This window comes from Struthio camelus, chromosome W (genome assembly GCF_040807025.1).
Source record: "Struthio camelus isolate bStrCam1 chromosome W, bStrCam1.hap1, whole genome shotgun sequence".
Taxonomy (NCBI): Eukaryota; Metazoa; Chordata; class Aves; order Struthioniformes; family Struthionidae; genus Struthio; species Struthio camelus.
In genome coordinates, this window is record NC_090981.1 from 40,409,381 (window position 1) to 40,427,697 (window position 18,317).

General features: G+C 38.2%; 1 protein-coding gene across 12 annotated transcripts in view; it reads right to left on the minus strand.

Annotated features, from left to right (window-relative positions):
* Positions 1-18,317, minus strand: part of LOC138060926 (DNA mismatch repair protein Msh3-like) — a 113,465-nt gene that overhangs the window by 41,674 nt on the left and 53,474 nt on the right. For all 12 annotated transcript variants that reach the window (XM_068926320.1, XM_068926329.1, XM_068926332.1 and 9 more), the window contains 2 exons: positions 12,119-12,251; positions 3,189-3,376 (listed from right to left, as the gene is read on the minus strand). In XM_068926320.1, the coding sequence (XP_068782421.1) occupies positions 3,189-3,376; positions 12,119-12,251 (321 nt within the window). The remainder of the gene's footprint in view (positions 1-3,188; positions 3,377-12,118; positions 12,252-18,317) is intronic.

Here is an 18,317-nt window from a genome sequence, read left to right on the forward strand (position 1 = left end):
CTATTCAGAGAAAATATAAGATAAAAGAAAAGAAAAGACATATTCCCTAATTCTACTGTGTTTTTATTCATTATTCTCACCTGTTTTGACACTAGCTTTAGCCCCTTCTAAATACAGCTTTTCTAGTATTTGATCGTGTGTACAGCACATTTACTGAAAGCTGCCATACACATTCAGTACATAGCAAGGCTACATAAGACACCCCCTCCTAAAGTCATTCAAGACTAATCCGTATCTCTGTTCCTTCCTTTCTACTCTACCACATTACATTCCTTATTCTGTCCCAAACTCTGCCAAGTCTTTTCCATCTCATCTGAATTTGCATCCTTCAGCCTTCTGCCTGTTCTCCCTTGGCCCGGCAGGGCAAAGAAAGCCCAAGACAGACAGATTCTTTCTCTCTTGGTCTGTAACTCTGGAATGCAATTGCTGCCCCAACCCGGAGCATCCCAAGCACAGATAAAACCTTGATCACTGTTAAATGTGAAGCGCTAGATAATCTCTATACAACATGTGAACAGATTTTTCACAGATTTAGAATTTGGCCAAATTTGGGGCAGATTTTCATGAGGATGGTGGAGAAAAATCCCTCCCACAAGGCCTTTGTCAAAGCAGAATGTCATTGAGTTTCTCAGAGCAACTTCCTTCTTTTCTCAAAAAAAGATTAACAAGAATATTTTCAGTACATCAAAACAACGCTCTTTTCTAGTCTCAGAGAACGTCAGAGAATGACGGAATTGTTTTGGCTGTGCTATCTCAGCTCAGGATTGAAACCTGGAATAGAAAATGCCATTCAAATGTTTAAAATTGGGAAGTCGAAAAAGCTATTAAAAATAAGGTTGTCATCAAAAACAACAACAATTTAACTTATTTAAATAAGCATCAGGCAAACAATAAGAAGTAGAACCATCAGCTTTAAGTTAATTTAAAAATACATTTGCATTTTAGAGCAAGTACAAAAACGTACCAGTTAATTACATAATTACTATGAAATCTCTTATTTGGAGAGCAAGTAATTAGCAAACTGAAGGTCATAAAACATGGAGGTAATAAAGTCTTGTTTGGTGCCTAGCTCAACACCCCTTTGTCTAAGAGTGAAACTACAACTAGAACCAGTGACCAGACAGATAACATAGAGCTAAACTTTGATTTCTGATTATATGGGCATAATCATTATATAAGTGACAGTAAAGTCACCATTTTAGAATACAGTAATAATTTTTAGAAACGATTTTGTGCTAATTAGACCTGTTTCCATGGAAATGAGGGGGAAAAAAAATAGCTAGTAGCCAGAAACTGATCGTGAAAACTCTGTCACTCCCATGTGATAACTGCCTATCAAAATCTAAAAGTTGACAGTAAAAAACAAAACAAAACACTAACCCCCTACAAAAACTCTGGAGCAGAGAGAGATTCTTGAAAAGCACTACAGATTTTTATGAATACACACCTATATCACAAAATAAAATTAACACATGATGCAGTGTGTATATATATGTGCATGTGTGCAAGTGTGTGTGCATATCTACATATGTATATGTCTACACACACACACATATATATGTGTGTGTGTGTGTATGTATGTATGTATTTGTGCCATAGAATCATAAAATGGCCAAGGCTGGAACGGACCTCTGGAGATCATCTAGTACAACCGCCCTGCTCAAGCAGGTCAAACGGTCATCAGAATTATGCTAAAGAAAGGTTTTTCAGCACAAATAATATGCATCTCAAACTTGTGTGGCAATAAAGGCCAAAAGGTAGGTTATTCAAAGGCATCTCAAACAAAATCTTTGCATTCTGCAGATGAAAATATGTTCTATTTATACTATTATATCTTCTATTTAAAGCATATTCTAGTCACCATGAACACAACGGTAGAAAAAACATTTTTTAAACCTACCTACAGTAAATCTGGTATCATTAAGATAAAGTCTGTTTTGTCATAACCTGCCACAACTATCATTGGATATCATATATCAGTAGAAATCTTATAATCCCACCTGTCCAACAGGACAAAGCAAATATTTCTACTCTTTGAACTTCAAAATTAATAGACCTCACATCTGTCTCTGATTCAGGAACAAATAAAAGAAGTTCTAGACTTTACCTCTGAATTTTTCTATCTCAGCTGAAGAAAGATAACAAGATCTTACAAATAAAATAGAAGTTTGTTTTTAATCTGTTAGAAAAAAACCTAATCAATGACTTTGCTGCCTCAACATAAATATACATTAAACCTTACATTGCATCTTTCATCAAAGAACCTTCAAGTATACCACAGTAATTAAATCTCATATTACATGTACAGAAATGTTTAAAAAAGTTAAATGAAACTTGCTCACAGCAGGAAAGCTTAGGAGATCTGAATGTTAAGCTGTATGACGTTCATTTTGTGTTCAGAATGTCCTTTCCACATGTAATATAAACAAAACTACACCGAAAGGAGATCAAAAACCTGCAAAGACAAGTACTCAGAAAGGTTGGCTGTGCAAGTCAAACATGCTTCCCTTGGGCACAGCACATGAAGGAACCTTTTATAGATGATGTTATACTATTTCTTCTAAAAGACCATGACTTTTACTGGCCCCAAGATCCTCCTCTTAAATCCTGTCCCTCACAGGCTTTTATATATCCCTCCCTTACTGAACTCATGTTCTTGTTCTATTGTTCTGCATCTCTTCCCTCTTGCCTTATTCTTCCTAGGCTTAGAAGTAGGACCTAGGGATAACAATGGAGATAGCATCTCTTCAGAAGAAACAGTATGTAACAAACTACTTAAAGACTTTATGCCATATAATATACATTCATTCCAATCTAACATCTTCTTCCTTTCTATTCGCTTTTTTTCTCGGAATAAGAAAAGACAGAATTAAGATGACAAGGCATACAAGCTCCATACTTTTAGCTCTCCCCTTCATGTTCATAAGCACCCCCCTGCCTACAAGAAGATTGGGTAGAGCGCACTGGACAAAATACTTGCCTCCATTGTTTAACTTAAAAAATTATATGCATAAACTGCAGAAAACAACAGCTTCTGTTTTAACTATAAGCAGTGGTACTTATATAAATACAAAACCAAAAATATAAAACTAATGTATTAAAACAAGATGTGTAATTTGTATAACATTGAGTACCTCCAATTAGAAAGCTTACGAGGCATGGAAGATTCATTTATTTTCTCTACTTACTTCGCTGCTTCTTCATTAAGTATCTTTAAATAATGTTTTACTGGGGAGAGAAATTCTGGGATTTCCAACAGCGTGTTTTGTAAAAGGGGAGTTTTCACGTGAGAATGTATGACTGGAACAAGAGCTTGAATTTCCAGCTCCAGACGAGACAGGGTGCTGACTATCAAGAAGAACTCTTGGGTTGAACACTGTGAAGGGAGACAATGTCTAAATCATTATAATGTATTATATTTTCATTAAATCTTACTTTTTTTTTTAAAATCAGACAAAACATTTAAAGCACACATACTGTAATACAACTAGACAATCTTATCACATTCAGAAGGTTAATAAGACATGCTAATTGTTTTAGCCATTGTACTTAGGAAATAGTTAAGGATAGATCTCAGTTATTCTTGTTGCTGGATGGATACATACATAGCAGACAAAATAAAGAGCAGAAAAATGGGCTAATAATGTGCGAACAGCGAGCAAGTAGGTTGAGCAATTTCATGAGTACAACTTGTCCACGAGGGCCTATGCATCTGTGTGCTCTTATGTGAAACTTCAGGCTGCAGTTTTGGCAAGAGAGAGTTTGGAAAGGCAAGGTTACGGACAAGGAGAGAGAGTTTTGGAACACCACCACAAGAAAGAAAAGTGAAAAAACCACAGAAAGAGGAATCCAGCAGTCACTGCTTAAAAGTGCTTGTTGCTATTGTCAACTTCAGTCTCTGGCTGGTTACACCCATGTCTATCGCATAAGATGGACCCTACCACAGGGATCCCAGTACCTCCATGCGATTGCACATTTCTGGATAAGGAATTGAGAATAAAGAACTCACTAACGCGGTCTTCATCTTTCATCTTCTCGTCTCTACGGAAGTATGAAAGAGATTCTCCTGTCTCCTTTATGCAGTTGGCCAGGGTATCACCAAATAGGAACCCCCAGAGCACTCCTCAGAGCCAAGTGAAATAACTCACAATGCTTTCATGGACTGCTTCCTGATGCCCACAGAGTAGTAAAAACAAATATGGATTCCTTTAAAGCAGCAACTTGTCAGAGAGAAACAACTTACGTACTCTTCTCTCTCCCTTTTTTCTTTTTCTTTTTTTTTTTTTTAAACCATTAATATTACTTCTGATGCAGCTCAAGTATTTTGCTACCAGATTCTACTCCTCAGCGTCAGCAGAGGCTGTTACCTTTGGCTCATTTTCAAGAATTAGCCATCAGGATCAGGATTTTGCTAGTAGTTAAAAACCCTACAACAAAACAACTTACATTCTGCAACATTCCTACCTCTTCCTCTCCATCTTCCCGTTCAACATTTATTTACCTAAATTCCTCATGCCTCACCTGGAAATTGGATAATAGCAATTCTCTCTCTGACTTTGCTTTTACAGAAGTAAGTTTGTATTTGTACAAACAGCAACACTGTATTTGCATGTCAAATGAAAACCTAGCCCTCTGAGACACTTATGACTTCACACCCTGCTGACTTCAGCTGGACTCCAGGACATTTCCACTTCAGAAGGTTTGGAAAAAGTTGTCCATAAATAATTATGCCGATGTTTTTTCATAGGTTACTGATCTGTAGAAACAGTTTGTGTTCAGTCCTCTGAATTTCTCTATTGACCAATTGACAACACTGAAAAAACAGTTTATTTTCCTCACCTGCTCCGAGGATGCAAGGAAGGGAGCAGGATATACTGAACACAAAGGTGCCTTTATTCTGCCCTCTCTGTAAGCCAAAGTTTGTTGCTTCTTTCTCTTCCCACATTTTTCTCTCTCCCTCCTAAGTGATATACAGTCTGGAACTTGATTTCTGGTCAGTATCTTGTGCTAATAATTATATCACTGATCACAGAACACGTAGGCTTCAGTGAACCAGGATTTCATAAAACATATCTAATATTTTATTTCATCATCCCCTCTCTTAATTTTCTCTCCAGAGGTAAATTTCTCTTTCCTCCCATGCCTTTATATAAAAATTAAGGTAATTCTCCCATCTATTGCATTGTAGCTAACTCCTCCTGAACAACTTCTCTTCCCACACATGGGAGCAAGCATTAGGGAAAATCTTGGAAATAAGCATTAACTCTCCCTCCCCAAATATGTTAATCCTGAGACGAATTTGCTCAGTAATACCTACTAGCCTTTCAGAACGTGAAGGCTGGCTAAACCCAACCTTCTGAAAAATCACAAAACACAGAATTCAAGTACACTCCGAAATCAAGTACACTCCAGTTACAGCCTTAACTCTCTTCTCATTAAATACACATCAATGCCGGGACCAGTGACGGAAGAGCGGCCCCTGGGCAGTATAAACACAGAAAAGAGACACATAAACCTGCAGCCCTGACAATCTACTACAGATACTGGAAGTTGTAAGCAACTTTCATTCTAGCCTTATCGTTGACAAAGTTTAAGGTTAATCGCGGTGTTGACTTACGCTTGTTCTATCATAAAAGCTATGAAACAAAATCAAAGAAAAATCATTCCTGACGATTTAAAATATATTCTATCACACAGCTCAGTGAAGACATCAGAAGTTATCATAAAGTCAAAGGTCTTTTAGATGCTCTCCAACAAACCCAAAATACTGTTGCATGCTACAAAACAGAACTCATTACCACCAGTCAGGCAAGGCTGAGAGAGACTTACTAGAGAAATCTGCAATTTAATCATGACATTTCAGAAGGCCAGAGAGCTAAGATTACATTCTAAAGTTATTGGAAAACTTAAGATCATCATTCCTTCAGATTCATGGAGGTTAAAGATGGAAGAGACCCTTTAGGTGGTCTTCTGGCAACTGCACTGTTGTTCTGTATGAGTTTTCTTTTGTCTAGTCTTGGGCTTTTAATAGTCCAAGAAACGATGTGCTTACCACTTCCATTCAGAAACTAATCCACAAAGCACTAAATCTCATCACATAACAGTTTTGTCTGAGAGCCTAAATTTTCCTTCCATTAAACTAAACTCAATACCTCCAGTTTTACTCTTCTGTATTGCACTAAGTAATTCCACTCCCTCTTTGCTGTTAACACCCTCTAGATAGATAGCTCTTAAACCTTCTGCTCTCCTTTTAATCATCAATTTAACTAAACTATAATCTTTTAATCTTTCTTCATAAATCAATCCATTACTCAGCCTTGTCAAAACTTTTGTTCTCCCTCGTGCTTGCTGCAATTTATCAACATCTTTCTCATAATCTGGAACTTATTTATTCTATCCTACAAAAGCTCTGACAACAGACTAAAACAAAATAATGTAGCCATAAATCTGTCAACAGCATTTGAAGTCAAAGCACACGGAAAAGATCTGAAAGACCACATAAATGATAAATCCAGGCTTGGACACCACGTCAAAGTAAAATATGGTATGACTGACTGTATCATCACGATCAACTTTGACAGAGATAAAAGATAAAATTCTGCCGGACTTCCCTTGACTACAAAATACACTCAAAGATGCAAAGGCTGAAGCCCTGCCATGCAAACTGCATGGCAGGTTCTTGACAAACAGCATGAAGTGAGTCACAGGAGAACAATGACTAGAAAAAAAACATGAGCAAGTATGGAGAGCAACAAATAAATCAACCGAACAGGTGCTGTTCCCCCCACCCCCCCCCCCAAAAAAAAAAAAAATATTATTCTTCAAGAAAAAGAGCCAGATAAGGACTTAACCAGCACACTGCCTATAACAGGGTGGGACAGGGAAAAATTTTTAAGAATACACATGAAGACCTCTTTGAGCTTCAATAAAAAGAATAAGCCAGAGACAAGGCAGTGCCACTTATGAAAGATAATCAGAAAAGAAAAAAAAAAAAAGATGTGGCCATGTACAAAAGACACCTGAAATAACCCTGAAAGTTATCTTGAGATTTCTCAAAGGATGCTTAATGAACGTGTTGAAGTGACTCACAGCAGCTCTAGCCTGGCTACACACCAGAATGATCATCTAAGAATTAAAACTACCCGATTCGACTAAAAGCTACAGCCTACAGTATCTTTGGAGAATGGGAAATATGTGCTTCACTGAAAACAAGCTTGTTGAACATAGAGCTCCTAAGAAAGAGGACGAACACATTGCTTTTGTGCTTCTTCAGAGCATTACTGTTTCCTCTGGCTTGATTTAAGTAACACTGCAGGAGTTTGCATCTAAAATTTAATGGCTCCGCTGTAGAATTCATTAACTAAGCAAATAGATAACTTGGAACAGACACACTAAAATAACACTGACAAGCTAAGCTGCCTTAAAGTGGGACTGGTTCAGTTTAAACCCTAAGTAACTTTACAGAAGAGATATGTAATTTCATTATAAATCAGAAGCTTGAAAACCCAGTAAAATGGTTTACATAAAGCAGGATCATTCTTGCACTCACTAAAAATTCTCACTAACTTATTCAGGGCTATTTTTAAAAAGCTAATTTTGAAATGTCCTTAATGATACCTACAGCTTCACTGGCACTAGCAGAATAACCTCAGAGTTGACAGAGGTGACAAACAACAGTTCAAGCAGCAGTTTCTCAAACAGGACTGAAAACGGTAGGGCTGCCACCGAAGAGAATGCATGAAAGATGCTCAGCGGCGTGCCAAGCCTAGCACCCCCCCAGCAACACTGACAGCAGTTTGACCTTGTTTGCATTAGTGAAATTGTTTCCAGCAGATCTAAAAAGGGGTCACAGAGACGCACAGCTGACAGCCAGTGTCCATTCTGAGCTATAAGCATTTCAAATAATAATTAAAAAAAAACCACAGGAGTTGAAATGCTGCTTGCGTTTATCACCCTTTTCAAGCTTCAATTACTACCTTTGTGTTTTTAGTATGGTGAGGATGCTATTTTTGGTTCAAGAAAAACAAGGTATTTCATTTTAAGGTTACTATGCCCCCTTTTTATGAGATTGTTTATATTAATCAGCTTAAAAGGGAACAATTTGTTCAAATCTGCATTTAGCATTGCAAGTCTAAAAATATCTGTGATGCGATTTCTTTAAAAGAGTATAAACGCATCGTATTCCAAGTCACTAGTTTGCACACTGGTATGGTGGAAGGAAAAAAAAAAAAAAACGTTGAAGATTAAGGCTTATGTTAGCTGAAGCTATGAGGAGAATTTATTTGAAACCTTCTATATGAACACTAATTTCATGGGAACACATAACAGGTATTGATTTAATAAAATAATAAGTAGAAATACAACATTTGTTTTTTGGAAGCATCATGATGTTAGGATCTCCTGAAGGCACAACAGTTTGTTTAATGAAATATCTGCCAGGGAAGGCATTTTTTCAGCATCATTCTGGTAGATAAGCTTATGTGAAAACTTTACAACTCTTAGCGCCTAGCTGAACAGCCCCTTTCTCCTCTGACGAGTTGCAGCACGACAGCAAAGCCTTCACTGGAAAGCTAAAAGGCAAATCTCACAAGGAGGCTGGAGACAGCATCGCCTCGTAACAGCTACTGCCTTTTATTTTGCACCGGTGAGAAAGCACAGGAACAACCTGGGAAGTGTGCAGCAAAGCACCATCAGGAAACTGCTTCACAGCCAAACAGGTCTTCTCTTCCAGCCGCAGCAAGCTGTAAGGAACTCCAGGCTAGGGACCCCCTACGGCTGGGGCTAGAAGCAGAACATACCGAAATGATATTTTGTTACGCACCCTGGCAAGGTTTGGTTACTGACATCACCCATTGCGTAAGAATTTACTAAAAGAGTTTTACTTTAATATTTTCTGTAATTTAAAGGCCTTTTATTATGATGATTTTTGTCCACTGCTTTGGTGACTAAGCTTTTTTCAAAAAATAATATTTATTGAGCAAAGGGTACAAATTGGATAAACATTCATGGATCAAGTCTGTATAAATATTTATCTTCTGAAACACCACAGCATGAAACCAGCAAGCAACATCAGAATGGCCCTGTAGGACATGTTTCTAAAAGTACTAATGGCACGTTTATCCTGTACTGGCTTTTAAAGCTATTCAAGCAAAGGACATCTGACCGCTTTCTTGCCATTCTGCGCTCCAAGGCAAAAGGTAAGTAGCCATCATGGTAAATGAGAGAAGAAGTGGGATCCTGCCTTTTTTCACTGTCCTGAGACGCAGGATGCAAAAAGAAAAGCATGGTAAACAAATTTTACGGCATTTTTTGGTGGCTCTCTCCAGGGGCTGCAGGATAGGGCTGAACCGGTTACAGAAAATAGAAACATTGAGCCAATGTGTCTTCCAGCAAAATATACTTCTGCATCAGCTCCAGGCACTGTTTATACAGAGCTCTTGGCAATTCCCTCTCTCTCAGTCCTGCCTTTTGAGTTGTCTGCTGAATGCTATCAAGAGCTCTCCAAACACCTCAGCTCCAGCCATCCTTTTCCTGCCCTGAAGATGTGCAAAGCCATTCTGCAGTCAATAACGTTTGTCTGGGGGGATTTGGGGACGTCAGGTGCTGGAGCTACAGGAACTGAGAAAAACAACTAGTTCTTGTATTAATTCCAGTCTCCATAGTAACAGTAATGTTGCTTCTGTCTCAAACCCATTCCTACAGTCCCTTTCCAGGCTGGGGCAAACTTGGAGCTGGTAGTGCAACACCCTACTTCCCCCTCTACTCCCCTTCTGCGCAAGGACACTGTTCTGACCCTGGATTGCTAGTATCCCATCAGCCGTGGCTTTTGGTGGTTTGGGTTTGGGATAATGGGAGCTTGTGAAGGGCCATATTAGTAACGGCAAGTCTGAATGATGCTACCAAACAAGAATCATCAATGGACTTATTCAAAAACGTACCAGTCATACCAGGAAAACATACAAAGATGGTATTCACAACAACAGTTCCCATAAAGATGCTTTGCCGTGTAAAATCAGTTCCAAAACACTGCACCGTTTTTGCCTTCTTTTTTTTGCCTGTTACCTCCAGAGTTTACTGGTACAAAGCTTGCTGCACAATAAAAGTTCTGCAAGCAGCTGATCTGAATGAAAGATGTTTTAAATGACTGAGAGCCAACCTAGCCATCATTGTGCATTTATTTCAGATGTCTCCCTTTGTAAAACATACCACATCAAATACCAACATCACTGAAATCTAAAGAGCCTGAAAAATGAAATATTTTTTGCATTCATCTATTTTTCCTACAGCTGAATTAACAAGCCTACATTGGGGCATGTAAATCACCAGAGTTAGAATTCCTTTAGTCAAACCATCACTGTGCTCAGCTGAGAGTTTTGGATCCCTTAAAGGGAATGAAAATGCAAAGAGATGTGGAAGAGGGTAGTGTGAACCTCATTTTGAGCATGTGGGAGATGGACATCTGCAGTTAACAGAACTGTAAAGGCTCCTTGTGGGAATGGAAATGGCAGCATTCACTGGATATCCCAAAGAAAAATTTATAAAAATCAGCTATTTAATTTTCTTGAGTATATATATGTACGCACACATACACATTGCAGGGACCTTTTCCCCAACACTCATTCACTATCTGTCTAGACATCAAAAGCTGTTTCCCAGAGCCTGCTTTTGACTCTTCATTCAAAACAGACCCCTTCTTTCAGGGACAACGTCATCACTCAGAGTCCTGAAGTAGTACAGGGATTACTCAGTGCTTTGGGCACTGTCCACAGTGCCATGCAGTGGATAACAAATTAGTTTTTACCAAGGGAAGCTAAGTCAAAGGAAAATTCGATGCTTTGAGCAAGAGAACTTTTTGCCCCTTCATATGCCCTTCTTAAGGATTCTGCTGGAGCACTTCTCTGTTCCTGCAGCTTCTTTTCAACATCTGTTTCGCTACACAAATGCATATTTTCATGTTACAGTTCTTAAGATGGACTACACTGTCTCCTCATTCCAAAATGATAAGAAAATCCAAGACCTCTGAATGTTTCCACCTAACACGGTAGCTGTAAAGCTGAGAGAAGTACAGCGCCCGACAACAGGCTGGGACTCCTGGAGAACCAGACAGGCACGCTAGCATGAAAAAGGCAGCGCAAGATAGCAGCGGAGGATTGCCAGCATGGTGTGAAATGCGGATCTAGCCCTATAAACCTTATGTCATACCACTCAACCTGAAATGAGTTAAACCACTAAAAAGTGAATTATCTAATTCCTGACTATAGTTATTTTTAAAGGGCAATTGTATCATGTGGATATAGCATGTTTCAGCATCTTTTCATACACTTCACTACGGCTGGATCTCTGTAACAACTCATTGAAATTTGTAAGTCTCTCCATGTACGTAATGCTGTAACACATTAGGGCCCCAAAAACTTATCCAAGAACTGAGTTTCAGATTTTCAGACAGATGAAGCTTTGTGCTATACCACCCAAAGAAACTGCAACTTTGCCCACTTATTCCTTTATCTAAAACAAACTGTCAAAATCTCTAAATACAACAGTGAAATAAAAGAACATGAAGTACAGCACAGGTGCTATTAGCACATTAATCTGCTTCAACTAAGAACTGCCAGTGTCTCATTACAAGCAGTTCTTATTAAAACGTGCAAGCAAGATCCAGATCACCAAATTTACAAACAAAATTAACATTCATCTGAAAACAACTAATTACAGCCAAGCAGTTTCACTTGCAAGTGTGATTTTAGGTAAGCATACAGAGTGTAATCGATTGCTTTAAAGGGAAATAATTGATGGCATATGGACCTATTGCATCATCCCATTTCATTGAATCCAGTGACTGAAGCATGAACACGCTAAAGATGTTTTTCCTGTTAGCATCAGCAAAGCGCATCTATTCTCTAAACCTAATTAGGCACTTCTTCAAAACAATGCATCACTGATACAAGTACCATGAGGCAGAAATCATTTTTGTTAACTTCTACTCCTTTACTGTGTAAGCCTTAGTCTTGTTGACGCTAAGAATAAAATATTTTAAATAAACGTGCAAAAACTATGAAAATTCATTTAGAAAGGATGACTACATTTAGAAAACCGTTATTTTTCATAATTATTGATATACCTTTTTGTGAAAAACACTGCAGAGTCCTCTTTCTATATCTGGCAGCTTACAAAGAAGATTTTGAATCTGACCAAACACACTGGATTCTGAGAGGAGAATTTCAGACACAGCATCAAGCCGGGCATTTATTTCACTGCAAAAGAATAATCATAAGATCAGTAAATAAAACTTCTGTTTCCCTGAAGGCAAGTCCTTTCTTTTTTTTTTTTCTTAAAAGAAACCTTTTTACTAAGCCCACATTCTCATTAATATGCAAGTAAAAGAGTTAAGAATTTATTGTATTTAAGTAAGATTTAAAGGACCAAAAAAACTGAACATATTTTAGGAAAAATCAGCCTATACCTCACGGGCTGCCATTGTTGCTGGCATTTAGGGTTGCCATTGCCCTGTTCGGATCAAGCGGAAAGAGTGAAAGGAGAACTTGCTCACGCATTTTGTGTTCCAATGCAAGCTCTGCCAGATAATTCCAGAAGCCATGCTCACAGCCTGACAAGTCTATGACCGACTCCAGTAAGAGGAGAAATTAAGGTTTTAAGGCACTTGTACACTCTGTAGAGTGATCAGAGTATCTTAGGTTTTCCCTCTCTCCGCTCAAAACAGCCCACTGCACACTACAGTGCCCAAGTCTACACATTCTTCTAGTGGTACATATAGTGAGCAACGCTGAAATCTCCATATCCTACCCTAAATTTGTAGGTAAGTACTTGGGGGGTTAAAAAACAAAAAAACATTTTAACCATGTTCTCTTCCAACAAAGTATAAATATTTATTAGCATTTAGTCCCTCTAGTTTTTATCCAGATCAGCAATTGATAGTTATTGAGTCAGAACTACGTTGTTTTGTTTTGTTTTGTTTTTTAACTGTAACTTTAATCTTCATATACCAGGACTAAAGTCAGACAATGGGGAAATGCTTCTTATTTGAACAAACTATTCCATAGTCAGAATCTGAACTGTGTGATGTTCCATCAAACTTTATAAATCTTCAAGATAGTCTGCTCCTCATTTTAAAATCCGCATATTTGTTCCAGAATAACAATAAAACCTGAACACAACATTCTCCTCTGGAGACTGCGAAGTTCAAAGATCACCGCATTCACCATGCTGCTGCTCTGTATCCCCAATCATCCAGCCATCCTTGTAAGCTAGGGAGAAAGCAGTCATTTGATACTGCCACATCAGGCACTAGCAAAGCGTGTGCGAGGCAGACAGAGTTAGCCCACGTCTACTCTCATAGACCAGCACGATGGTTAGATTTCAGCCACCACAGGGAAACAAAGAGTAAACACATAAGCAAAACATAAGATGCTGGGAAACCGAGTGCCCGTCTTGTTCGTCAAGCACAATGCCCCATAGCTGCAGAACTGCAGTGCCACTTGCCCCGATAACTGCTAACAAATACTACAGGTGAGGAATTCAACAAAGTTCGGCAGCTCCACAGGCTTCAGCCGTTACAACAGACTAGCAATCAGAGGCCTATGGCCTTGAAGACAGCTAAATCTAAGAGTCCTTAAAACTTTATGTCATATGCAAAAGGGAGAATATGAGGATTTGATTGTGCACTCAGATACACATAAATCTAAGAGCATTTAAGTGCCAGGAGTTTTCAGTGACATACTGCTCTGTACTAAAACATGGAAACCATTCTCCCATCCATCACAAGTGACACAAACTCACTCATTCCTGGAGCAGCCCTGCCATACAAAGCCAGGAATTGCAGCGCCTCACCTGCCACCACCCACGTGGAAGGCAGAGAGCATGGTCTCACTCCTCCACAACCACTCTATGAATCAGGGATGGACACTCTGCCGTCTTCACCGGTGGGCTACTTGGGAACTAACTTAGTTGCCTCTGAACTGGAGAGCAGACTCTCAGATCATGCCACAGCCCCCCAAGTATTTTACTATCCTAAAATACAGTTTTTTCCCAGCACAGAGGAAGAGAGAAACATCAGATTTAGCAGGCTCTGCTTAGCAGCCCTGTTGCACGTCAAGAGGCAAGAATGCCATCTTCTTCCACTCCACCAGGCAATCCCTTTATGTCACTATCACATGATAAAACATTTCTCTGCTCTTCTGGGCAGTCAGGCAATCTGCAAACAGCAGTGGTAGGAGGCAGCTACCATCAGTGCAATTGCTTAAACACATGGGCACCATTTTCAGCGCAGGACGTATCCCAGAGTTTTAAATCTGATCCTTAAGAGAGACAATCACATAGCTGGTGTAGGCTGGCAGGGTTACTAAAGGTTATGCAACCAAATAACCAAAGAGCAAGCTGTTGGCATCCGCACAGCATATTCAAGAGAGCAGAGATTTAAGCTTTGTGCATCAATTAGTGAGGTGCTCTGAACTTCAGCTGCAGAACGGAAAGGAAATTGATAAGGGTTAATAGCAGCGATGAAGTAATCAAGCATTCTGAAATATGCAGCTCCGAAGCTAGCAAATTGTTATACTGAACTTCTAAAAGGTCAGTATGTATCATCAGCCACAATTCCATTTTAACAGAGATTTTTTTAAGATTGCTGTACTTAAGACCTTGGAATGTTCTTCTGCGCAAAAGATTATTGAACTGCAATATATTGCATTAAATTATAAATGCATGTACCTTAAAGAAGAAACTGATCTGTGTTCCTATTATAAAGAGCACATGTAAGCAGCAGAATTAAGTTTCAAAACAGTCACCTTTTTTAGCAGCATAATTATATCTATTTGACCAACAGAAAACAATAATATGTAAAATAGATGCAGATATTCAGAAACGCCTCCCTTCAAAGCTTAATCTGCACTTTAATCATCCTCACATATGGCTATGTTACTGTAGCTCCAGTAATCTAAAACTAAGCATCCACACAGTTTTTCTGCTTTAATCCTACAAATAAGAAAGAGTCAGGATAACAGCATCCAGTACCAAATGACCCATTTTTTCACCTGCAAACAAAACATCCTGGGATTCCTACTTCAAAAGCCAAAAAGTGCAGTCCTGTGAAGAATTATGTACAGCTACATACGTATGGGGAAGGAAGGAGGAGAGGGAAGAGAAGTGTTAAAAATTATCCAATAATAGATATCAAAGTGTGCTTCTAAATTTCAATATTTATACTTAACCTAATAAACACTTTCCCAAGCACCAATATATTATACTGATCAGACATTAAATTACCTCAAAAGAAATCTGTTCTGCACTGCACAGTTACTCAGCACATCTGAGGGACAGTTTGTACAACATTAGAGTCAAGACTTTCTAGCGGCAGAATTTTTTTTCCAAATGATGCAAAGATTAAAAACCCCAAACCGTAAGAAGAAAGAAACTCAGTTTACGACAAGAAATTGTCTTGCATTTTATAAACTGGCTACTACTTCATTCTCTATTTAGGTTCAATATTAGCCTATATGCTTCCCATCAGTATAAACTGCGTCAGCAGTCTGAGTTCTATCCAATTTTCCAAACAGTCTTCTCTGAAATAAAGCAACATAAAAAGTCAGTCAATTAAAAGGAACGCTCTGACCTCTGCCATATTCTCCATCTAAGAGCAGCATCATTAATGCAATACTAAAATTACTTTGCAATGTATTTAAACATTAATAGATTTAAACAAAATCTGACTCCCTGTAGAATTTTAGATTTTAGTAGTTTAAGAGAACTACTTGAAATTAAATCCTGAGATACCACCCTCTTTTATTCTACTGCCAGATATGCAAACAATACAGAAAATCAGTAAATAGGAAAATACTTGAATCCTGGACTAAAAGTTATTTTGACATAATAGAAGGCAGCAGATAGGAAAGTGCTACACTGAGTTAACACCTTACCATCCTGACAAACTAAATGGCACGCTAGCAAACAGCAGCCCTAACAGATATGCTTAGATCTCTCTCTTACAATGAGGAAAACAACATTTTTAGATGTGATAATTGTTCACTGTATTTAAAGCATAGCGAGTTTGACTACGAAACTACAAAATTTTCAGTTATGTAAGCTTTTCCTTTTTAAAAAAGTTAAATATTTTGAACACAAAGTTATCAAAAATCTCTTAACTTACGCTAAATGCTGAAAATACAGGTTCATTCATTGTAGGAAGGATACAGATCAAGTACAATGAATGCAAAATATAGAAACTCATTGTAATAGGTCCATTTAGAGACCAAAACAATAAATACAACTACCAGTCACAAGAATTTAACACCTGAAAAATATAAACAAGGTTCAAAATATCAAATGCTGCTTTCCATGAACCCTGTTGGAACAGCCTCCTCCTAACTATAATATTTCAAACTAAGAAAATGCGTTACTTAAACTGTGGAAATATCCACCACAGACTAGACGGGCGAGGATACCAGCTGTGCCTGAGGAAGCCCCTGAACTGCAAATTGCTAGAAGCACGTTCGGGGGAAGTAACTCAACTCACTTGCCCTGTTCTCACGCTCTTCTCTGGGCATCTGATAGGGGCTTCTTTCAAACACAGGACAACGTCAAGGCTGCACTGACTTCTGTTGCTTTATGTTTTCTCTCATTCACACATTTCGCCTTTTCATTGACCTTTCTTCAGAACATAGTTTACAGAACAAAACTTCACGGGATTTTATGATGTTAACGAGTACAGGATACTACCCTCTCTGTTTGAAAACAAACTCTCTCTCATAAAGAGCAATTACTACTATCAAAAATCAAAGCCATGATGGAATTATCACCAAGCAATCAGTAAACTATGTATGTAGGAGGATAAGGTGTGTGTTGTTTCTGGTGGTTTGTTTTTGTTTTTTTAAAACAGTGCATCTCTGGCTTTCTCCTTACATGGTTCTTTTTAGAATCTGGGCACCTTTATGGGGCAAACTTTGAACTGTTAAGTTGTGCAGTGACCAATGCAACTATATGCATTTGCAACAATTAAAAACAACAAATATAATTATCTTATAATTAGCATGGTGAAATTTAAATGAAACCTAGCAAACTACCTTCTGGATCCGTTCACTTATTTTTCTACATACAAGAGAAACCGAGCAACTTACTCTCAAATTCATAATGTCTCCTTCCCCTTTACAAAGGTCCAATATTCCCTAAATAAACACGCAGCCATGAGAAGACAATATTCTTGAATGGATCTCAAAAAGCAATGCGCAACTGCTACAAACTTTCTCTTCACATCTGTTAAAAGAATGTATACAATATGCAAATGGCAATCAAACACTTTTGTTTATGTTCACACCCAATATATTTCAGCCATTTGTGCCAAAAAAGGGAACCGTTAGCTACTTCAGCCTACATGAATGAATGCCTGATTACTGCGTTTGTTACAGAGTTAGAAACAGCATACAATGGTACCAAAGCACAGCTAGCAGAATGAACAAACGCATGTGACGACGCTGCAGTCTTTTTCCCTACTATAACAACTCTGAGATTTCAGGCAAATGTTGTAACCTGCACTTGTGCATTTTATATTGGCACTGTTGCTATAAAATCTTTATGCCTAGGAGGAAAAATTAGCCCATCAAATTCTACTGTATGATGAATGAATTTTATTTCTAAATCACCTCTTCAGAAAAAATTCTAATCTAGCTTTTGATGCTATTATATGGTAATCAGTTTAGCTCTGAACTAAGATGGGTTCCTTTAAAGACTCTTAGGTAGCTTGTTTTACTGTCCAGATGTCTTTTAGTTATGGGAACAAGGACAAAGTCAAACTTCAAAGACTTTCCTTTAGGACTCTACTTCCTCTACAGAAGTATATATGTAATGGGACTCAATATGTTCAAAATGAGAGGAACTAGATGACTCTATTCTTATATTAGGAAAGACGCATAACTCCAATAGTCCCTAAAAAGGGAACCTCTTCTTCCCAATTCTATAGTATATCTCCTCCAAATAAAAGCATCTCACACTAAGAACACCAATTTCATTCTTCCTCCTCTCTAGTGGTAGAGAGGGAACTGTCTGCAGTCCTGAATTTGCTAAAGCTGTGGTCATTCTATGCTCCTGCAGGCAAAGTACATTTAGACTAATAGAAAGAAATTACTAGCATCATCCCTACAAGGCACTGATTCAACCTCAGTAAAAGCAGCATGTCATGCTCTGGTCATGCTCAAAAAAAAGAAATTTAAATTGAAAAAAATAGGGCACTACAAAGGCTACTAGAATCATCGAGAAAATTACCTTTCCAAAAAAAAAACCAACCCAAAAAACAAAACAAAACAAAATCAAAACTT